The sequence below is a fragment of the Ambystoma mexicanum genome, chromosome 14 (assembly GCF_040938575.1).
Source record: "Ambystoma mexicanum isolate Mex_15411 chromosome 14, UKY_AmexF1_1, whole genome shotgun sequence".
Lineage (NCBI taxonomy): Eukaryota > Metazoa > Chordata > Amphibia > Caudata > Ambystomatidae > Ambystoma > Ambystoma mexicanum.
Window position 1 is genome coordinate 416,468,475 of NC_090940.1, and position 24,426 is coordinate 416,492,900.

A 24,426-nucleotide genomic window follows, 5' to 3' on the forward strand; every position below is an offset into this window, starting at 1 on the left:
TCTTAGGGCTTGGACTGCCTCTTAGTTAGGTGAACTGTTGTTGTCCAACTGGGCCTAAAGATTAACTGCACTGCCCGTTTCCTTCCCATCTAGGTTGTCGACATATTTCATGCAGTCACCCCTTTAGACCCCCCTGGCCTTGTATGTATATTGTATTGAGTATGATGTATTGGTTTACTTAGTGTTACTGTGATTCTTTGCTATGGTCTACGTTACAAAGACCTTGTAATAAATGTGTCTATATTTTTGGTTAGAACACCTATCTGGAGAAATTTGTAAGTGTCCTTGCTCTGTGTGCTCATTGAGGTCCTTCAGTCACCCTCACCTCTCCTGAGACTTAGTCTTGACCAACTGCCATAGCTACCCTGATTGGTCTGGCTTGTCCAGAGGTTACCCTGTTCCAAGAAACTAGGTAGGCCTTCTGAACCTCTGCCCCTCCTGGTCAGAGTTCAGAAATCCTTCTTAACAGCTCATACTACACAAGTAATTTGCACAGCACCCCGAGGCCCAAAGGCTCAACCACCTTCTCAATTGTCCCACCGTAAAGCTCATTACATTGCTGAAAAGGGGTCTCCTGCATCTCTAAATTCAGCAAAGAATCTAAGCTGCTGGCATCTTGCAAATGTACTGCAAAGTTCAATAGATCAGCGTCACACCAACCTGCCGATTAGTGGAGATCTTTTGATGTAGGCAGAGGAAGGGGTGGAGTTAGACTCAGAAATCAACTCCAATAAGGATGGTTGATGGGAAACCGAGAAAAGCTCCAGTCCATGAAGGATATTATTACCATTATCATACACAGTCTGAATAGGCACATAACCCCTGACAGTATGATCTCTATGGATGAAAGTGCTGATCGCAGTTAAAGCAGGTATCTTGGTGCCAAGGCCCTGAAATAGAATTGCAGTCTCTTGTCGAGCCGGCCGGAGCAGAGTCAACAGGGTGTGAGTCAGTCTCTCAGTCAGAGTGTCTCTCTCCCTCTCTCCCCCTCTCTCTTTCCCCCTGTCTCTCTCCCTCTCCCTCTCTCTCTCTCTCTCTCTCTCTCTCCCTCTCTCTCCCTAGTCTACTGTCCTGAACAGGCACACCAGGTGTCTATGTCAAAGCCTTAAGTTTCCACAACTTCAAAAAAATGTCAAGCATATGTTTCTTGAAGTCCTCCTCCATGTAATCAGAGAAAAGGAAGACATACTGCCATGAGTGTTTTAAGAGTCCTCGCTCTCATCCCTCCTACAATAAGGGCTTCCAGAGGAGGAAAGAAGTTACTCACTGTAGTGACTAATTTACTCCTAGTCCATAGCCCATTTCTTGCATACTGTAGGAGCATTCGCTTACGGGGACTGGAGTCTCGTCGTGCAATAAATAGCACTTCTCCTTTAAGGGAATTTATTTAGGAGTGCGTAGGCATGAGAGCAGGCGTGACCATGCACGCTAACCCTACACCCCATGGTGCCACACCTCAGTCCCTATTGACACTGGTCGAGAACGACAGCCCGAACTATGCATTTAAGACTAGTGGGGTATGGAGGAATGTGGACTATGGACTAAGTACATAAGTCACTATGCTGAGTAGCTTGTTCTTACTCCTACATCATGTCCCCTTTCAACAGTGTATGGGCAATTCCAATGCAGACCCAGAATTTGGGAGGAACTAACCATTACTTTATGCAAAAAGGTTTCGGAGAACTGCATGGCTAAAAGTTGCATCTTCCCGTGTGCCAAGATCCAAACAATAATGACGGCAGAAGGAGTAGACCAGGTTGCTGCGTGTAAATCTCTTCAAATGCTCCTGTGTGTAAATCGCTTTAGATGTTCTGGAGGAAACCTCAAAAAGATCTCCCCAACTCGCTAATCTGTCCTCAGTGAACAAGGACTAAGTGAGTTGCATACAGCACCAGAATCCCAACAGTGTTCCGGGCCCGAACACTCTAAATGTTAAAGGTATTTGTACCGCGCACCATCACCAATGGAATTGGTCCCCAGGCGCTCTGGCGGATGTGTAAGAGATAAGGTGGGATGTGTTAGTAAGGTGAAGAGGGAGTAGGATAGTGAGAGGAGTGGTGTTCTGTTGGCAGCTTCAGCTCGGTATACACCAGATACTGAGCTTTGGTGCAGGTATTGGATCGGTGTCAGTCCGCGTGTGCTGTTGCTTCGGCTTATGTGTTGTTGCAGTGTTGTGAAGTGCGTGCGGCTTGTGGTGCGAGAGATGGTTATGTGAGTTTTTGAGTGAGATAAGTATGCAGAGTTTGAGGTTATATTGGTTAGTGGTTTACGGTTACCTGATCTTTAGCATGCTAACAACAGCTTTGTGGCACTTGTTGGCCTTCACAGTCTTATCTAGAAGCAGCGCAGGCTGGTGTTCACAATTCTATCTAAGTGTGGACATGCTAATATTTACAATTCTATCCAAGTGTGGACATGCTAATATTCACAATTCCATCTAGATGCGACTCAGGCTAATGTTCACAATTCTATCTAAGTGTGGACATGCTAATATTTACAATTCTATCCAAGTGTGGACATGCTAATATTTACAAATCTGTCTAGATGCGACTCAGGCTAATGTTCACAATCTTATCTAGGAGCGGCGCAGGCTGGTGTTCACAATTCTATCTGAGTGCGGACATGCTAATATTTACCAATCTGCCTAAGTGTGGACATGCTAATATTTACAATTCTGTCTAGATGCGACTCAGGCCAATGTTCACAATTCTACCTAGGTGTGGACATGCTAATATTTACAATGCGACTCTAAGCTGAGTGAATGGGTATCTTGTGGGAAATGGCATACTGCACAATGCACACCTACCGAACCCGGATGAACCCAACATTCGCCAGGGGTTCCGCCAGTCAACTGGCACAGCGAGTAGAGCGCTCGCTTTGACATCTGTGTGCAGAGCCTGCTGACGCAGGTTCGAATCCCGGCAGGGCCAAAGTAACTCGGACTTTCATCCTTCCGAGGTCAATAAATGAGCACCACACACCGTGGGTAATAAGCAGCGCTCAGATACCCGAGGGTTCGTAGCGCTATATAAATGCTAAATTATTATTATTATGGTACAGTACGCAATAATTGTGAAAAATACATACGCGGTACTGCATTAAAGGGGAATGTGCACCAAAAAAGAAATATCGCTTCCACTGTGACGACGTCTGTTCCCATCGAGCAGAAAAAGGGACCAAGGCCTGGGCCTGTTGCTGTGGAACGTGGCCACGCCTGCTCTCGTGCCTACGTGTGCATGAATGCATGGCGGGGCAAAAGACTCCAGCCCTATCCCCGTACGAGGACGCCTGCTTTTTTCTTTCCGTCTTTTTCAGAGTCAGTGTCTCCATGTCCTTTACTGTATGCAACACCAAGGAACACTGTAGTGTCGGGCCGATGAGAGGGGGCGGGGGTGCCTAGTGCCCATTTAGCGGCATACTCTCTCAGGGTGTTGGGGTTCATAAACTGGCAGGAACTGCATTGCTCAATATTGTGATCCACTATACACAATTTGCCTCTCAGTAGGGACATTTTGGCGTTACAGTCCTTGCAGCACTTACACACTTAAGGCTTCGACACAGGCATGATGGCGCAGTGGAAAAAAATGCGAGTGTTGCCAATAAAACACGCCTGATGAGCGCACAGAAAGAATGGTAGTGAAGTCATGAGGTATAGTTTGCTCCACATATACGATGGCGACATGTCTGGTCAAAGAAACTGATCACTGGAGGTGGAAAACACTGAGCTACACTACTCCTGCTGAAAGTTTCCAAGAACAGCTGCCGCAGAAGGATTATTTATCAAAGGGAGAAATCTGTGGGAAGACGCAATCCATTAGAAAAATGAATACAAGAAAAAACATACTATATAGGTTTATCTGCTCTTATTTGCTGTGTAGGTCATGGTTTCATGATTTCTTTTATTTTGCATACATAGCAGCGCATAAAACCCCCATGTATCCAGGCGCAAGTTACAGTAAGTGCTAAATGACAGTATACAGAGTGCAACACTGTAATAAAAAGGGTTACAAAGTACAGGTGGATAAAGGAGGCATACTCTAGCAAAGCTACGCCTCATGTGGTGAGTGGCTACTGTAGATGTACAGGTAGGCATAAAGTCAAAAATGGTGTGGGAGTACTGTCTAACAAAGCCACACCTTATGGTACGGGGTTACTTCAGGAGTACAATAAGCATACAAAACAAAGTTGGTGTGGGTGTACAGTGTGGCAAGGCCATACCTCAAGGTACGGGTGGGATGGGCAATTACTAGATTACAGGTTATACAAACACAGATTAAGGTAGCAAAGGCAGTTACAGGTTATCCCAATAATTGATTAAGAAGTAACAAAGGTAGGAAGTACCACTGCGATATAGAGAAAAAGTCACTTGAGTCTGTGGGTAAGCAAACTAAAGTGCCATACCTTGCTCGCAGAGCTCAAATGCATCAGCCAGAAGGAGACCGATAAGCAGTGAGTTGCACAGTACAAACCGGAAAAGCATCACCCCGTAAAAAGTGGGGGGGCTACTCCGGCTCCACCAGGCGTTAGCCTCAAGTTTCAGAGGGTTTTCCGGGGCAGCAGGAATGTTCTAAAGAATAGCAGTGGTGATCGGAACGAGCAGGCATTTGAGTCATCAATTGAAGGAAAGTTATGGCCATGGATGGTTGACCGTAAGTTTTGACTTAGTTGAGGGAATACTGGATAGCATGAGCAGCAGAATGTGTGCCTACCACAGGAGGCAGTATATGAAGGATATTCCCCCAAAGCTCGTAATCTAGGTGTTCTTTTTGATTCCTCTCTCAACACATTTCACTCACCTCCTGCACCTGCCAATACCACCTCTACAATATACGCAAAATCCGCTCCTCCCTCAGATTCCACACCACCGAACTCCTAATTTTCTCTCATCTTCTCCCACCTCTTCTACTGCTCTTCTCTAATCTTTGGACTTCCCGCATCTCAACTTGCCCCTCTTAAATCCATATACCACTCTGCTGTTCATACCCTCTGTCTCCTTACCTCTCGGGACTCCATCTCTTCCTCACTCTCGTACCTTGGCTGGCTACCTTTCCACTCACAGCTTAAATTCCACATTCTCTGCCTTGTCTTCAAATCCCTCTATGGTCTTGCTCCTCCTTATCTCTCCTCCCTTCTCTCCTTCTACTCCCCATCCCGCCCCCTTCGCTCCGCTGACCATTTCCTCCTCACTGTTCCTCCTTCCCCCTGCGCTTCCTCCCGTTTCCGCTCATTCCAACTCCTTGCACCTATGCACTGGAACTTACTCCCTCTTACAATCCGCTCTACTACGACCTTCGCCTCATTTCGCACTTCCCTTAAATCCCTCCTCCTCCATTCTCCCCCTTGAAAACTTCCCCTATAACCTGATTCCTCTCTCCCCGTTCCTACTCCTCTCCCTTACTCTTCAACTTTCCCTCGCCCTGTCCAACTCCCTCTCCTCCCCCACCTCTTCCCTCTCTAGCCCCCTCAGTTAATTGCTCTTTGCACTGTTTTGTTGAATGATTCAAGATGTAAATTTTGCTCCCATTGTTAAGTGTTATTGGTTTTTTGTAATCTGTTGTTCCATTGTACAGCACCTTGGTGTAAAGCTTATAAATAAATCAATCTAGTTAGACGCAGCATATACAGTGAAAATGGTGAATTGACGGGCGCGAGGTGGATAGCATGAGACTTAAAAATGGAGAGATAGTGGGCCGCAGAACAGTGTAAGGGGAAGCGTGCATATCGAGCAGGAAGGTGAAAACAATGGCATTACCTTCCGATGCAGAGGTAGGGGCAGCAATAGGGCACATCAGATCGGGAAAACTGGATGAAGGAGATCATGAGCAACGGAGCGGAAAAAAGACAAGCACTAGAAGGCAGCAGAAAGCAGAAAACTTTTCCCTGATACACTGTATGCGCCCAGAAAGGCCCAGACAGGGGTCTTTGGCCTTTTATGTTGGCCTTAAATGTCGAGGTAAGCCGGCTCCGCCATCCACCTCGTGCCTGCTCCCATGGATGAATACTTCTGTAGCCAATAGCATGGCTCAGCAGGGGCAGGCAGATATCCTAGCAGAATGGGCGAAGGGAAGGCGGCCATGTAGGTGTGGAGCTCCTGCTCTCTCTCTCTCTCTCTCACACACACACACACACACACACACACACGGAAGTGATTTGTGGGCAGTGTAATATGTAGGATTATTACATTTGTGGCGAGGTTGGTTTTCCTGGAATCCATGCCAACCCATTCAAACGTTAGATGGAGACTCATTGAATATTTATTTATATACAATGGGGCTCACTTTTGTTAGGGTGACAATAACTTTGGTGAGATTTTGTTATGATTCCCTTCTCCTGGACACCACCAGGCGAGCGCCATGAAGTTTCCTCATCACCTAAAGGAGCTATGCCTAGATGATCACATATAATTACCGTCATAAAATGAAGCTCTGATGGACTCCAACTTGTCCATTGATTCACAAGTTGCATTAATGGTCGAAAGTGGTTTGTACAACCTGAAAGTCTGGAACCTGACTTTTCCTGCTATAACATTACCCCAAAACACAAGCCCTGCAAACATTTCTCAAATTTCAAATGGACTGCACTAGCAGCATGTACACAAGTTCACCAAAATAGGTCATCCGTAAACTACAGCAAATCCAAACGGTAGCCGTGAAACTGGCTGCAGGACGTTGGAGCAGAGATCATGTGCCATTGGCACAGACTTCTTCACACTGGCGCTCCCAGTGGACAGGAGATTATTAATTCAGGCATTGTGCATGATCCTCAGAGCTCTCCATAATACACCCTTCCACCCCCAATTTAAAAGCTCCCACATTGTTGTGCATAAGCATGCGTGCATTTTGTTTCTACAAAAAAGCTTTCCAACATAAGAGGCTATTTGAAGACAAAGGAAGCACACACTGTGTTCAAGGATCAGAAAGCTGGAGTAAATGTCCTCCTTATCATGGTCTGTCTAATTAGACTGCATACAATGCCTTGCTTTAGTAGATGTGTGTTGTAGCTTAAATGGAGTCAAGCAACAAGAGGACGTTAGTCAATTGTGCAAGATACAAAAATCAACTATAACATAACGGGTCAATACCTTGGCTACCTTTCAGAAATATGTGAAAGGTTCAACCTTACTAGAAATGTACAGTCAGTAGGTAAAATCTCCTAAAAATTCCTACCATTAGATTCAAATAGAAGATTTGAAGTGCGAGATGCTAGAGGCTTTAACAATTTACCCAGCGTCTGAAACTTCACAAGCCTAGCCACTTTATCACAAACCGCTCATCTAGGAACTGAGCACCATAACTACCACATTACATTAATATGTGCACATAGAAAAAATTCAGTCTGCACAGAAGGGTATATGTGTACAGAGAATCAATACTCACAAGAAGTGGGGTGGCGTCAGCCATTCTGAGGTGGCCACATACATGGCTACTGACAATGCACATCGATTTCTTTTTGACCATTGAACGGTTGAGGCCCCATTGTTGCAGGACTTGGTGTACGGGCACTATACTCTGGGCTTACACTAAAGTGATTTATGATTGACCTACATTTATAAACATGTACCTTTTCGAAGTCTTTGACTTCGCTTTCGGGATCAGAAGAGAAAGGTGTTCATACTCTTCATGCATGTTAAGTGTGCCCCATTTAAACACAAACTAACATAACACAAACAAGTAGACGTGCAATGTCCGTCTCAAGCAATGTTCGTCCGACTTCTTAAACACTTCTTCACTGAACAGAAAATACCTAATAATGTTTTCTCATTTATTATCAATAATCTATATGTTACAGTATCTTTAATTGGGGCACGGGATAGCACAATATCGTTTCTAAGGCAATGAATGAGCAGCCCTCTCCTTACTACAATGGCATATGTTGCATGTTCACAACAAAAACAACTCAATGAAAATTCTAAAGTTCAGGCCATATTATGAAATCAGGAAATGTCCTTAAAGATAGCTCGCTTTGATGGGCATCAGGGGTCTTCAAAGCCATCCCAGCCCAGTATGCACATGAACACACTATCCAAAGAACTTAAAGCCAGAAACATTTTCAACTGTGCACAGGCTTAATTTTTTTAAATTGCAGAATTTGCACTTAAGTAAAAAAGGGGTGCAGTAATGAAGCACAGAATATTCCCCAATAATGGGGTACATCATTTTATTCTGCATGTGCATTAAAAATCCTCAACATATAAAGCTATAAAAGTTTATATACAAAACACAGTACATTTTAGAAAAAAACATCTCTTTACTAAAGGTTTGTATTATAAATTATACAAATAAATTCTTATAAACAATTTCCCTTTCCCCAACTTGCCTGCACGTTATGCCATGTAATAATTTCATATATAAAGTTCAAGTATGAAAGTGCGTTATTGCAGTAATACCTGGTTACAGGTCAAAAAATCTTTTGTTTTTAATAAAATGGTCAAGTGAAAAATGATAAAACAATCAATCAGTGCCATCTATTGTTCCTAGTAGAGCATATTGTCTCCCAACACACTATGTGCAATTGGGAACCAATATGTGATGCAAACCAAGCGCTGTTTCTTGCGTTCACAATAGTATGTTTTTCCTATGCATTCTTAATGATGTTTTACAGACAGAACTGTGCCGTCATCCATCTTGTGCAGCGGTCACTTGCATGCTTCCAAATTCATCGTCGTCCTCATGCGTTCGCTTCAACCCTCCTAGAAGAGAAACATTTTAGTGTGTGAATTAAACATGCTACAAATAACATTAGGCAAGATTGTTATCATACATCTAGGTCAATATCGCACCCCTAAAGGATGCATCGGGCAATATCCCAAAAAAAGTGTGAAAAAAAAAAGTAGATTTGCAACAGGGCAGAACGAGGGAAAATTACATCCGACAAATACAGTTTATTGAATGAAAAGGAGAAAATTGGTTAAAACGCTAATCTCGGACCTGGCGTCAGCCAACACTTCAAGTTAAAAAGCCGGAAGTGCCGACTCGCCCTTGACCCTCCAAAATCAAATTGAGGATCGTTAAATTCGGTAGTAACACCTTTCCAAAGCACCAGGAATCCAACATGAAGGGTTCTATAAAAACGTACTATCAAAAAAATGGCATAGCATTTTAGACATGGGTATAAAGGTGAAGGAAGACCAAAGAGTAAGCCCTGTTAATTTGTTTGGCGTTCTCCTAAAGCGAGGCAAAATAATAAGAAGCCAATTAAAGTCAGAAAACGAGCTCTGCTCTCACCCCTTGCCGTTTTTTCTTTCTCTCTTAAACCCCGAAGATCTCTCAAATCATAGTCCTCTTCTACCCGACATGCTCTGAAAGCTTTAGCAACACACTAAACAACCCACCTCAATAACAACTTAAAGTTCTTCAGCGTAGCACCTGCTAAAAAAAGCTGGACACAAATGTTCCTTCAACGATTGAGACCGCCCTTGCTCATCACTGGCAGCCTCTTACTAGCCTCCAGTTGCTGTCGCTCCTGTCCGTAGGCTGCTAGTGGGATATGACCACTTTTTCTAGTCTGCACATTTCTTTCCAGCTGAGCAAACAGATCACAGAGGAATTCGAGCAGGTTAGTTCTTCTAAGCTGTTGCAACATCCTCTACACCTGTCTTTCTCTGCACCTCCTTGACGGTGCGCCATGTACTACCTTGCTTGCTCCTCCCAGTTTAGGTTCCCCCTTCAGATAAGGGGGGGTCCGCCATACCACCTGCCCAGGCCAAACGCACTCCTTTTAAATTTCCTGCACTAGCTTACTTCCCCTGCCACCTTCTTCCTGCTCCAATAGCCTTCCTCCAGCTACGGCCCATCAGAAGGATCTGTATCGTGTTAAACCATCGTACGCTGTGATGTCGGAAGCGGCGGTTACGGCCGTGCGGCTTGACGTCTCGGGCTAATCCTAGGTCCTTTCCTCTAATCAGCGTGTCCCCGCAGGTGTGCCGGCTGCGAGTACGAGGACGAGGGCGAGCAGCTTGCTCGAGGTTGTCGCGGGTGCCGTCGGGGTTTCTTTGGACCGACAGCACCGAGAAAAACGCGCCCAGTCTGAAGATCTGCACGTCCGGCTCGCAACAGTTGCCGTAATAGATACTACAACCCTCAATCGGTAGTGGTGAGTGTAGGAGGGGCACGGAAGGCACGATATCAGCGCCGTGCCATGTCCTTGCCTTCCCTATTTTTCCTACCACTTAGCGTGGGCAGTTCGTGTCAGCTAGAGAGGGGGTGGGCGGTCCCTCACAGGGGCCCAGTTCCTCCTGGTGCGAGGGGCTGCACACACGCTTGGCTGGCCCTTATCCTGCTGTTGCATGAATTATAATTTGTAAAGAATATTTTCCCCGCAGTACCAGGGAGTGCCCTAAACACAGAAAATAATATCACCATGGAACATGGTAGTAAGCCTGCTGTCAGTAAGCCGGTTGTCTTTCCTGCCCATGAAAGGTATGACAATCCTCTAGGAAATAATGGGGAGCACCCTAAAACCTCCATTGGTGTCTCGCAAGGGGAGACTGGTTCCTCTCCGCTCTCCCTAGATCAATCTATACTTGATCACTGGCCGGATTTCATGGCCAATAGTGCTAAGGAGCTGTTATGCACTAGCCCTTTCGACCTGGGACTCCTAGTGGATTCACTAAGCAAATTGGTTCGGGATCCTAGACCTCTGAGCAAGAACATGGCCTCACAAACAAATGACTCCTCTTGTCTTTGTCTTGGAATACGGACAGGTAACTTGGATAAGGCCTGTCAAATTAATGTTCAAAAAGAGCAATTAGATAAGGCCTCACAATCGGATTATAGCAATAAGGAAACTTCAGTACCACATAAACGTCAGACTAATTAAAAAAAAGCAGCCTCATCGCAAAGCCTAATACCGTTAATTCCATCTTGGAACCGGCCATTGATTTTATAGCAGCTATTCAGAAGCCAGACCTAGAGGTGCATAAGTCCCATTCTCAATCTAAGGCCCTTTTCAAGCTTGGCTCCTCCAGGAACCTCTGTGTTAGAAAATGTCAGATGCCTAAAATAGAAGACAAACATTCAGGATTTTGTTTCAGACCAGAGACATTTTATTATTACCAACATCAGCAAGACCAATTGTCATGAATCCAAAGAAGCTCTGCGGTGCAAAGTTCTAGCCTGGCTTAGACAGAGAACTGGGCCAGGTGTGGTCAGATTATCTGATCTCAAAATCCTTCGTAGGATGGACTTGAAGGACTGGAGCACGTATGACAATAAGGAATGTGTCCTAGTGGGGTGCGGAATTAGTTCTCTGCCTGCATTCCTAAGACTGTAAATATATTCCAAAGGGACCCTCTAGTTGTAATCTGATTATTTGATTGCCTCCGTGGCTCAAGGAGATTCCAGTTCTTTTCTATTCCTTGCATTGTATGTTTTCCATATGATTCTAGATACTGAATTTATTGATTTTGTGTAAGTTTTGTTTGTATTATTCGTTTTTTTGTTGTATGCGCCCATAAGCCTGTGGGTACCTGGAGCGCAATATAAATAATAAACAAACATCATTAACTTTCTCCTCCCCTCCTCCTGCAACAATCTCTCTCCTCCCACACCACCTGATAGCAAGTCTATTCCACTCCTCCCACAACCTCCACCAAGCTCTTCCACCACCACTCACCTCGCTGCCTCCTGGTCTTTCCGCCAACTTGTTCAAAACACTCTTCACACGGTTTAAATTGACCCCCACACATCCTTCTGCTATCCTGGGTTTTATAGGTGCCTCACCCCTCCCTCTGAGATTTGGAGAATAGCTACTCTGACACAGCAGGTTTAAGTCTTAGGCATGCATATTATCATAAACGGTTCAGTGGCTGACTGGGGGAAATGTACATAATGCATCTGGATGTGGGTGTGAGGCTTAATGAGCAGGCCATGTGGCTGACCCCCTGCCACGTAATGGGGACTGTGCGAGGGGTGGCAATGAGATCCTCCCAATACTGCTCTCAGGCCCATCATGCAGGTGCAGTCACCTGCCCCTTAGGTCACCCCATTATCTGTTTGAAAAGACAGGCAGTTTATTTCATCATACTGCATAAGATTCCAAATTAAAATGTGTGCAGCATGGAAGGCATGGTTAAAGGTCAATATTGCATAATGAAGGGTGCTTTTACATAGGAAAAGCATTACACGTTAAGAGGGAGCAAAATAAAGTATTGTTTACAAGCAAGCCATTACAAATGTGCAGCATCGCAAAAAAGTTAATTGAAGCTCCCTTCTGGTATCAACATAAGAAAGAAGTTCAATCAAGCTTCAGGTTTTAATGCACAGCATTTGGAAAGCATAAATAAAATAATAGTCCATGTGCCTTTTCCATGTAGGTACATATTTCTAAGGATGTGAAATCCTGCTTCACAAACAGTAAGTGAAAGTGTTGGAACGGAAAGGCCTTACTGACTTTTGCATTCACATTGTTTTTAATCCTGAACCTGCAGCAGTCACATTTTGTAACAGATGTTTTTATTTGGTGAACATTCTAGGGTCCCATCTCAATAGAGGAGAGCACTATGTATGTCATTTATAACAAGCAAAGTATGCACTCGCTCATTTTAGGTGGTATGCCACTACAGATGGCTGGCGGCCCCAATCCTAATTTGAAAGGAAGAGTTGATAACATGGGTTTCAGGTCTTGTAAGGGTTCATTTTGCCAGGAAAGAGGTAGTGGGATCTTCCGGAATTTTGGAGAGACAGATGTATAACTTTGCACAATCTTCAGTGATAGAGGAACGGCCGGTACTACACATCACGTGTGAGTTTGATTAGATGGAACTGCCACAGACACAGGTTCCGCTCCTATTAGACCATCTTCCTCCCCCACCAAACCAGTGCCTTCATCCTTATAGGATCCTAAGTGGATTACAACAAACATGGAAAATAATGGTAGTAATCAGCAACACCCAGCACTGAGCAACTCATTTTCAGAATGTGTAACTATATGAAACTTCAATTATTTAATAGTAAAGGCAAAGTGAAAAAGAGCAACTTCAATGTGATCAGTAGAATAGTGTTTGGTGGAGACGTCCACTGGGATGAGAGATAGCTTGCTGATAAAGACATGTTTTGGTTTAGAAGATCCCGGTGGTTCCAGGACATGATTTTGCATGGATGAGACGGAAGATCTTTTCCACAAAGATGAAACATTTGATGTGTGCTGATGTTTAGAATGTTGCTGAACAAGGCCATGCTTGCTTACTGCAGTAACATTCTGGAGATGGTAAGGAAGTATTTTTCTGCTAGAACTCCGGTTTCCTCTCAAGTATCGGTTTGTTTGTTTTTGGCGTTTTGTCTATTGGACACGTGCTTACAGTGGCCTTTCTTTCACCACCCTGTTATTTCCAGGAAGGGTAAGACAAACGAGCAGCCTTACACCTATTTATTTTTAACATTTATAACGCACACAGGCAGCACAGGGGCATCGCAGCACTGTTACAGGAGATCACGGCTTAGTTACATTCATTGTAACGATAACAGATTTACCCTAGAGTTCTTGGTTTAAACAATCTTGTTTTGAGGGCTTTGCAAAATGCAAGGTTTGAAGGTTCAGCTCTAAGGGTCAAAGGCAGGGAGTTCCATTCCCTGGCAGAGATGAATGGGAAGCTTGCCTCCTCCCCCTTCCCACTCCCCCCTTGCTCTTTGACGTTTGACTAGGCACAGCAGGTTGGTGGGAGTAGGGAGTTCTGGTAGGTCTGTAGGTGCATGATCTGTTCACTCTCTGGGCGAGGTAGGGTGGGGCTGCATGGTGGATGCACTTGTGGGTGATGGCGAGTGTTTTGAATAGGATACATTCTTTGATGGGTAGCCAGTGTGTCTGCTTTCTTGCAGTGGAGATGTGTTCTCGGGTGGGGATGCCTGTAGCTGTTCGAAGAGCGTTGTTCTGAATGGTTTGTAATTTATTCGTTTTTTTACTGATGTGTCTGCAAATAGAACATTGCAACAGTCCAGTCTCGAGCCAACTGTGGCCCTGGCAATGGATAGGCAGTGGCCAGGAAGGGTCTGGCTGCATTCAGCAGCTTTGTGGAGTAAGCGGCATACACCGCGATAGTGCTGACTTGCCTGGACATGAAGGGTGGCGTCAAGGTAAACACCTAGGGTTTTCACCGATTGTGAGACTGGGATTTGGATATTGTCTACGGTGAAAGTTGTGTATTGGTGGTTGAGTTTATTTAGGATTTCCCAGGGTTCTACCAGTAGGCGTTCCATTTTGTCCCCATTGAGGCAGAGCCAGTTGGCTGCCATCCAGGCCTGAATGATGGAATAGGCATAGTTTAGGGATTTGGCGTCAGTTTCCTAGTTCCCAGAGAGGGGGAGGAGGACTGGAGTGTTGTCGGCATAGTTGGTGTAGGCTCTGCTGAGCGAGTCCAGAATGTCAAAGAGTGGTCTAGTGAAGATGTTATAGGAGATGCAGGAACCCTGTGGGATGCCGCAGTGTATTGTGGCTGGGGTGGTGCATGCTAGCTCTGTCTTTGAGGAAGGACGTGATCCAAGCAGTCGCTTTAGGGGTGAAGTGGACTGAGGAGGAGAGATGGTGACAAAGTAATTTATGGTCGACCAGGTCGAAGGCCGCTGATAAGTCAAGGAGCAGTAGAGCAGGTTTACCCGCATCCTTAATGTCCTCCAATTGGTTTTTTAGATCAAGCAGGGCAGATTCAGTGCCATGCCCAGGGTGAAAGCCACATTAACAAGGGGGTCATGGGAGTCTCTTTGCCAGACATTAGTGCTGGTTGAGAGAGCCTTACCCAGATTCTTTGGCTCGCTATCTTTCACGGAGGAGAAATATCCAAAACATATAGGTCTTTGTCCTACCCTGGGGCAGTCCAGAACCGAAATGCTAGGCAATTCTCCGCTGAACAAGAGTACCAACAGCAACCTGAGACACGTGTTTCGGTCTGGTTGGACATCGGTAGGGTGGAGCTGTGCCTCTCTAAGAATAGTGAGCAAGGGGTCCACGTCTGGATTCCCCTAGTAACTTAGAGTGAGACCCAAAGCTACTTAAATTATGCAAATTAACAAGGGGGTCCTAGCAGTCTCTCTGCCAGACATTCATAGACCTAGGATTCAGTTAGCGTCAAGGAATTGTTGGACCTGTAGGTAGGCTGCATTGTCAAGGATTTTTAGCAGGAAGCGGACTCTGGTTATGGGTCTGTAATTGTAAGGGCAAGTGGGGTCCAGTGAGTTTTTTTTGTTTTTTAGAAGTGGGCACACCCATGCTTCCTTGAGGCAGGAGGGGACAATCCCGAAGGCGAAGGAGGCATTTATGAAGGCGGTGAGGAACTGGGTGATGGTAGCTGCTCAGTCCTTAATGATTGCAGCATGGCATATATCACCTTTGCAATTCGAGGGTTTGATGTTTTTCATAATAGTGAGTGCTTCTAGTTTCGTGACATCTTTGTAGGGGAAGAGTGGGGTGTCATGTGGGCTATGGCTCGGGGGTGGTTGTGGGCAGCTGGAAACGTGGAGTCAGTGTGTTCTGGTTTGTCTGGATTCTGGTGTGGAGGAGATCAAGTTTGCCGAGCATGGCAGATTGTATGTTGGCGTTTGGGAATAGCCTTTCTTTGATAAGCTTGTTGGCGCTACTTGCTAGAGTAGGTGGGAAGGGAGCGGTGGTGCAGGGTTTAACTTTTTTGGGGGGTTAATGGTGAACAAGATGATATGGTTTTCAGTCCAGGGGCATGGGGAGTTGGAGCTGATGGAGGGTGGGCAATTATTGTCTGCTAGCCAGTCCAGGGGGCAGCCTTTTATTTGAGTGGGGTCAGATATGGATTGTCTGAACCCCAAGGTCTATAGCGCTTTAGCGAGGGACTTGACTTGTATGTCTCCGGGATTGTTGAATCCCAAGTTCATGTCCCCTATAAGGATAGCTTTGGAGGAGGGTTTAAGGTTATCAGATAAGAGATGGACGAGGGTTTTTTGGAACTCCGCTATGGGGCTGATAGACAATGCAGAGCCTGATGGTGCAATTGGGAGATGTAGTGAGTTTTAGTAGTAGGAAGTCACTGTTGCCTTCAGTGGAGGCAATGATTTTTCTGATAGGAATTAAGTCTTTGACTATGACTGCTACCCCACCTCATTTTGAGTGTGAGCGGTCTTGTCTGAATATGGTAAACCCTGGGGGGAGTGTTAGGGAGATGGATGGGCCTGATGCTTCGTGGAGCCAGGCTTCTGAGATTGCTAAGAGGTCCTAGGTGGTGAGCAGGTCATGGATGTCGAGTGCGTGGGCTGTTAGGGAGCGACAGTTAATAAGGGCAACCCTTAGTGTGGATAGTGGAAGGAGGGGGTAGGAGGCAGCCGTGGTGGAGGCAGTAGTGGGTAACGCTGCTAATGCAGTGGCTTCATCAGAGATAGTTGGAGGGGGTGATGGGAGGGGCATTATTGGCAACAGTTGGGGCATCACTACCATCAATAACATTGTTGGCAACAGTTGGGGCATCACTAGCATTATTGGCAACAGTTGGGTCCTCACTAGCATCAGTAACATTGTTGGCATCAGTTGGGGCATAACTAGCATCAACAACATTGTTGGCACCAATTGGGGCATCACTAGCGTCAACTACATTTTTAGCAGCCGTTAGGGTATTATCACCGACAGCATTTTGAATGTTACCCTTGGCAACAGCTAGAGTAGTGGTCTTGGTCACAATGTTGAGGGCAAAGTTAGCAGTCTATGGGGAAGCAGCGGTTGGGTGTAATTTTGCAGTTTTTTCCTTGGCTGGCACTGGACATCTTTGTGCGAGGAGCAGAGTTTGCGGATGAGAAATTTAGTTTGTGATGATTCATCCCACGCGTGGTAACTTGGGGTTACAGTAGCGGCTGACACAGCAGGGTAGGCTGCGGTTTGGGGTCTAGATTGGCGAGGTGGAGTGTGATGTCGGAGCTGAGCCACAATGTGTCTTTGCTAGCTGAGGGAATGATCTGCAGAAGGGGAGTATTTGCAAACAAGAATTGGGGGGTGTGTGGGGGTGCCCGGGTTGTTACAGCGGGGGGGGGGGTGAGGTGTCCACTTCGCTTGGGAAGCAGTACAGTTCTTGAATGGTGCAGGGTGGTAGATTTACGCATGGTGTTAATGGGGCAGAGGTGACTCACGGCTGCGGGGATGTGGTGGAGCAGAGGGGGGGGGCGCTCTGGTGGAGCCCATTCATGTTGGGAGTATGGGTGTAGGCTGTGTAGGTGGATGAGTGTATGGGCGGACTGGGAATGACTCAGGGTATTAGGCTGGAGTTGGAATTGGAGTACTAGGAGAGCGTTTCTGGTAGGAATGTCTCTAGGCTGGGAATGGTGGCGCAGCGGTTCCGTACGAACTCTGAGGCGCTGTAGTCTGAGTGTGGATAGGAGGAATGTGAGTTGAGATACGAGGGGGGAGGTGAGGGGGTGATTGGACTATGGGCTGAGCTGATGCCGTGCATGGTAGCAGGTGGCATACCTTGGCAGAGTGCGTGTAAGGGCTGAACTGCGTCAGGCAGGCTTGCAGGCATCTTCGAGAAGCGGAGAGTGGTATAGAGTTGCGTGGGCCTTAATAGTCAGCCTTTGAATGAAACGGCTCCGATCCTCCTGTGGGTTTGACCGTGGTCGTGGCCATTCGGAAGGCACCTTCAGGGTGCTGCAGGCTTCTGCCTGATGCCGAATTACGGCGGTGGGCATCTTAGCACTTACTGTGCTGTTGGTGGATTGTAAGGCTGGGCAATGTCTTCTCCGGTGCTCGGAGGCTGTGCTCTGTCCCCCGTCGGAGCGAATCGGCAGAGCGCTGCGAGGGCCTTAGAAGAAGCAAGCCTTTGAATGAGGCCGGGTTCACCATCCGGCTCTGATCATCCTGTGTGTTTGGCCCTGGTCATAGCCAATCTATGCGATAAAAGAAGAAATTGAGACCTTAGTGTCCAGCCCTCAACAAGCAGAGGCCTTATTTTAGATGCAGGTGCAAGCTTTTGTGGGCCAGCCAGCTCCATGAGAAAACTTTTTGGGCGAGAGTCTCTCAATACCATCTTCATAAGTGTTTTTTCCCCCCTAAGGTTCATTTACCAAGTGTGCTCGTCTACATCCACCACTCTACATGCCAGCCTTCCATGAGTATACTTAAATCCCTCACTTGCTATTTTTTGGAATATACATAATTCTGAAGGGGTTATATGAAGAAAGGTTTAAACTTGTTTTTATTGTTGACATAGTTGATTTTGAAAACAATTTGTTATAGTCCGTACAGGAAGCACAATCCTGTATTCAGAAACAAAAAATGGAATTTCACAATACAATCTCCAAATACTTGCAGTAAGATAGTTATGTTATGTTACTTGGCATTTATATAGCGCCTTATGTATCATTGGTATGACCTCAAAGCGCTGGTAGGTTGAACGCCCTCAGGAACCGCAGTTCAAGTCAGTAGAGAGAGAGAGTCTTATGGAGTGTGGGCGCACCGGATATGTGTGCAGCCGGTGTGGTTGTTGCATGATAGCTGCTTCTTAGTGGTAGGTGTGGTGTTGAGGAAATCAGTTGGATGTGTTCAGTCTGGAGGGTGGACACCCAGACTGGGTTCTGGCTGCGTTAAGCCTGAGGAGATGACTATGCTAGCCGGTACGTGCTCAGCTAGCTGTGTTTTATTAGGATGAGGTGTTAGTGGGGTCATGTTAGTATGAGAACAGCTAGGCCGAATGTGTCATAGCATAGCTGTGTTATAGTTGAATGATGGTGTATAGGTGAGAGTAAGCGTAGTAGTGTGATGGAACAAGTTACTTACCTGTAACTGTTGTTCTCCAGCATGGGTCTGGCATGGATTCACATGCTCATGAATATTCCCCGTCGTCAGGCTGGGAATCCTCGGTAAAGAAAAATCATTATCAGTTTCGTTTCTGATCTGTCTTTCGTAGTAGTAACCAATCACTGATCTCTGTGTCATACTGACCACAGCCAATGACTGCCATCTCCCTAAGCCCCGCCTCTGGCAGCCATCTTCAGATTTGGTAGCACGTGAAGTGGCAATATGACCAAGTGAAGAGCCGCAGAGGGGTAGGCGGGAGGGTTCGCATGTGAATCCATGCCAGACCCATGCTGGAGAACAACAGTTACAGGTAAGTAACTTGTTCCTTCTCCAGCATGGGGTCTGGCATGGATTCACATGCTCATGAATAAAAGAATACATAGCAGTACACACATGCACAACCACGGGAGGTGGCAACGGGCTCAACATTAAGCAATACAACAACTCAACATTAAGCATCTCTTACCTTCTCACCAGGCTCATCTTAGGTGAACAGGTTGCGCAGCACTGCTTGGCCGACCCTGGACTCCTCCCTGGAATCCCGGTCGACGCAGTAGAATTTCGTGAAGGTGTGCGTCAACCTCCACGTAGCAGCCCTGCAGATGTCCAGCAGGGGCACACCAGATAGGAACGCGGTGATAGCTGCGATCGCTCTGGTGGAATGGGCTCTCGGACGGCTGCCCGGTCGGTTTGCCAACCGATGACAGTACATGATACAGCTGGAGAGCCATCTGGAAATGGAAGCCTTTGAGAGAGCCTTCCCCCGATTGACAGGTCCAAAGTTCACAAAAAGTTGTGACGTCTTCCGAAAACTCTTCGTGCGGTCCACGTAGAACTTCAGCGCTCTAGCCAGCGAGTGCAAAGTCCTTTCAGCCGGCGACGAAGGCGACGGGAAGAAAACAGGCAACACCAAGGGTTCGTTGAGGTGGAAGTCCGACGGCACCTTGGGCATGAAGGAGGGGTGCGTCCTGAGCACTAACCTCGTGTTGTGAAAAGTCAAGTACGGATGCTTGCAGGAAAGGGCCTGGATCACTCCCACCCGTCGTGCGGAGGTGATGGCCACAAGAAACGCTGTTTTCCACGACAAGAACTTCAACAGAGCTAAGTGCAGCGGCTCGAACGGAGGTCCCATGAGCTTGGTCAGCACCACCTTGAGCTCCCACGCCGGGGCCGGAGCCTTCACTGGCGGGAACGATCTGAACAGTCCCTTCATGAATTCTTTCACCAGACGATGAGACCACAAAGACGTCCGTCCTGTGGTTCTGGTGTATCGGGAGATCGCAGCAAGATGAATCTTGATGGAAGCGTGCGCCAGTCCAGCCTTGGCCACCGTCAGTAGGTACGGCAGTAGTTGAGGAGCCGTAATACGTAGAGGGTTAATCTTCTGTGCGTGGCACCAGACAGAGAACCTCTTCCATTTGTGTCCGTAGCATTTAAGAGTTGAGCACGCCCTGGCCTTTGCAAGAACCTCTCTGCAGTCGGCCGGTATGTCGTAACCTCCAAACTCTAACGCTGCAGGAGCCAGGCCTGCAAGTTCAGCGACTTCGGGTCGTGATGGAGGATGGCGCATCCTTCCATGGAGAGAAGATCCGCGTCCACTGGCAGCTTGATTGACAGGGACGCTGACAAGTCCAGAAGGTCCGGGGACCATATCTGCCTCGGCCACGCAGGTGCGACGAGGATCATCCTGCACCGTGACCTCTTGAGCTGGTTGATGGGCCGGATCGGCAACGGCAATGGAGGGACCGCGTATAGAAACAGGCCCTCCCAGGGGAAAGAGAAAGCATCGCCCATGCTCCTCGGCTGGGGAAACCTGCTGGCAAACCTCCGGCACTTGGAGTTCGTCGCCGTCGCGAACAGATCGATCTGGGGTGTGCCCCCACCGTCGGAAGAGGCGGTCCACTAGATCCTGTCGTAGTTCCCACTCGTGGCACGAGCGCAGCTCTCTGCTGAGCGAGTCAGCAATGGTGTTTTTTATTCCTGCCAGATGAAACGGCACCAGAAACATCCCTTGGGCGACGGCCCAATGCCACAGATCCTGCGCCTCCTTGGACAGGGCTGGGGATCTGGTACCGCCCTGCTCCCTGATGTAGAACATGGTGGTGGTGTTGTTGGTGAAGATCCTCACCACCTTGCCCTTGAGGGACGGAAGAAAGGACCCGAGGGCCCAAAACACTGCACGGAGCTCCAGGACGTTGATATGGAGGGACTTCTCCGTCGGAAGCCAAAGGCCTCTCGCCTGCAGATTTTCGGTGTGCGCTCCCCACCCTTCCAGGAGGCATCCGTGGTCACCGTCTTCTGGTGGCCCGGGGTCTGGAAGTCCATGCCTGCCGTCAGATGCGCGCGGGTGCCCCACCACCGGATCGCTCGTCGCAAACTCTCGTCGAGTGTGATCCTGTCCTCGAAGCTGCCCGTCGTCTGGATCCAAGAAGCGTCCAGGAACTCCTGTAACGGGTGCATCCAAAGCCTGCACAGGCGGATGAGATAAATGCAAGAAGACATCATTCCAAGGAGGGATTTGATGGACCTCACCCTGGCCGCGTTCGCAACCAGCATCCACTGCACCTGGTCCAAGATGGCCCTCGTCCTTTCCTCTGACGGAGAGGCCAGAAGTGCCACTGTGTTGAGTTTCGCTCCAAGAAACAGTGCGTCTTGCGCGGGCACCAGGTGGGACTTGGCGTAGTTTATGGAGAATCCCAGGTCCGTGAGTAGTTGGACGGTCCTCGCTGTGTGCTCCGCGGCGAGCTCCCTTGTCTTTGCTCGGATGAGCCAGTCATCCAGGTAGGGGTAGACGTGGATCCCCTCCAGGCGCAGCCGCACCGCCACCGGTGCGAGGCACTTGGTGAACACCCTGGGTGCCGACCTCAATCCGAAGGGAAGGGCTCTGAACTGGTAGTGACGCCCTTGTACCACGAATCTGAGAAACTTCCGGTGTCCCTTTAGCATGGGGATATGGAAGTAAGCATCCTCCAAATCCAACAGGAAATCGCCCTCCTCCAGCTGACCCAGGACGTGCTGGAGGGTGATCATCCGGAACTTCTGTGCCTTGATGAATTTGTTCAGTCGTCGTAGGTCCAGGATGGGACGCCATCCTCCTGTCTTCTTCTTCTTCTTCACGAGGAAGTATCTTGAGGAAACTCCGGAGCCCCGAAGCCTCTTTGGGACAAGCTCGATGGCGCCTTTCTTGAGCATCGCCTTTACCTCCAAGAGAAGTTGAGGGACGTGATGTTCCTTCCTGGCCACGGGGGGGATGTGCGGGCACTTCTTTAGAAACTCAAGCGCGTGACCCTGGGCCAGGGCGTCCAGCACCCAACGGTCGGTGGAGATGGACTCCCACACGCTGACGAAGTTCGCCAGCTTGCCTCCTACCGGGATGCTTCGGAGGGGGCCCGACCCCACGGCCGGTTCAGTCCTGCTTCGACGAGGCTTTGCCGCCTTGTCCTCCCTGGCGACGACGGCAGGGTCGGCCCGACTTGCCTCGTTCCCTGTAGGCTTCCTGTGACGACGAACGGGCTGCTTGACGGTAGGTGGAATATCTGCCGCCGAACCTTTGGAGGCACCCTGCTTGCCTCCGGTGCTCCGAAAGGGCGGCCGTCGTTGCTGGAGAACACCAAGAGCCTGGGCCGTCTCCATGTCCGTCTTGATGGCTTGTAGGGAATCGTCCACTGTTTTCCCAAACAGGTTGCTCCCGTCGAACGGCATGTCCAAAACTCTGGTCTGCACGTCCTGCCAGAAGTCCGTTGCCTTCAGCCATCCACGCCGTCTAAGGCACACGCCGTTGCCCAACTGGCGAAACCCAGTGTCAGCGATGTCCGTCGCTATCGTAATGGCGTGGTCCCACGCCACTTCTCCTTCCTGCAAGATCTCTAGGGCCTCCGCCCTCTTGTCGTCCGGTAGGAAGTCCAGCAGGGGGGCGATCTTGTACCACAACTCCCTGTCGTAGCGGACTACGATAGCCAAGGCGTTGGCCGCCTTAATCGTCGTCGCTGCCGATGAGATGACTCTGCGTCCCATCGTGTCCAATTTCTTTCCCTCGCCGTCTGGGGGGGGAGGTTGAAGTAGAGGCCGATGCCCCCCCCCACTTTCTTCCTGGCCGCCGCGGAAACTATCAAGTCCGGGGTCGGCTGTGCCCGAGGGCACAAGGGGGCCGCGTCCGGGACCCGGTACTTCTTCTCGTACCGATCCCTTCTTGCAGGCGTTGTGGATGGATTCTTGAGGAGGGCGAGACCCTCATCCCAGATATCGTCCAGTAGAGGTACAGCGAGGACCGTCTTCCTCTTGGTCTCGCGCCGTTGATAAAGGAAACCTTCCTTCTTCTCTTCCGGGCAGAGCTGGAAAAGCTCGGATGCCATGGCGATCATGGCATGAAACGATCCAATCTCGTTGGGCGGGGAAGCCCGGGGAGGAGGTGACGATGGAAGATCCTCGTCGTAAACTTCGTCATCTGTACCCGTCGCGGCCGTGTCCGTCCCCGTATCATCCGCACGGGTCGTGGACGGGGAGGAGGTGTCATGATGCCTACCTCCAAGGAGCCAGGTCCAACCCAGCAACCCCAGAGGCAGGCATCATTCCCCCAGGGAAGTGCCAGCGGGCCCAAGCTGGGGCCCTTTGGACACAGTCCTGGCGCCTTAGGCGCCAGGCTCATAAAGCTAGACATGTGTTCAAGTGTTTTAATGTGCACTTACCTGAGGCAGACCATGCTGCTACATCCAGGCCCTCTTGAGGCCTGAATGGAACTACTTTACCTGTGGGACTACTTTCCACCTGGGTGTGGTCGGGGAAGGATACGTACCTGATCGGTGGAAGGATACATACCTGGAACTTCTTCCAAAGCTATTTAAACCATGCCCGATCAGCAACTCACGCTTCGCGTTGTTCTGCTCCTCGCAGCTGGACGCTCACCTTGTCAGCTCCTGCATCTGGACTTCAGCCACGCCTGTCAGCATCATGGGTCGCCTGCAAAGGGAGATAAGAGAATTGGAGAAAGAAGACCTTACCTGCTAAAGCTGCATCACGGAGACATCACACCGACGATCCTGAAAGAGAAGACATCATTTTAAAAGCATTTCGCTTCGATCGCTGCAGCGCTGCATTTCACTCACCTTTCCTGGGCGCCTCCATCTTCAGCAGCGATCATCCGGATCCGCACCCACTTCTCAGAGCCTAGAGAGAAAAAGACAAGAAAACAAGGTGAGAGAAGGAAGGGAAATGGGAAAAGCTCAGTTTCCTTCTAAGACTTACCTGTTGGGTCATTCCCATTTCATTTCGGGTCCTGCCGCTTCCTGGCATTCCGGACCCCGGCCCCTATGGGGAAAAAAGACAAAGACATTGAATGAGTGAATGCAAAGACATTACCTGAACGCTCATCCAGAACTTACCTGTCATTTACTGGAACTGCACGTTTCACTTCGGGTCGGCGCCATATCTCTGGCATTCCGAACCCCGGCCACTAAGGGGAAAAAGACATAAGCATTAGCACTTGCTGCAATAAGACAATGAACATTATTATTAAGCTTGAACTTATGAACTTGCAACAGAACTCTTACAGCGCCTCACCTGAATAGTCAAGCTTATTTTGAACTCCCATCAAACCTCAATCCAGTGAAGTAACTGGGTTTCAACGCGCCCCTGCATCAGAAGCAGGATGGAGAACTCATCCTTCCAGACCCTAAGGTGAGACTTCACGGGGAA

The 24,426-nt window shown here is 48.3% G+C and overlaps 1 protein-coding gene across 3 annotated transcripts in view; it reads right to left on the minus strand.

Moving 5' to 3' along the window:
• Positions 1 to 8,130: 8,130 nt before the first annotated feature.
• STYX (serine/threonine/tyrosine interacting protein) overlaps positions 8,131 to 24,426 on the minus strand; it is a 984,080-nt gene continuing 967,784 nt past the window's right edge. For all 3 annotated transcript variants that reach the window (XM_069637582.1, XM_069637583.1, XM_069637584.1), the window contains one exon: positions 8,131 to 8,689. In XM_069637582.1, coding sequence (XP_069493683.1) covers positions 8,616 to 8,689 — 74 coding nt within the window. In that variant the 3' untranslated portion in view covers positions 8,131 to 8,615. The remainder of the gene's footprint in view (positions 8,690 to 24,426) is intronic.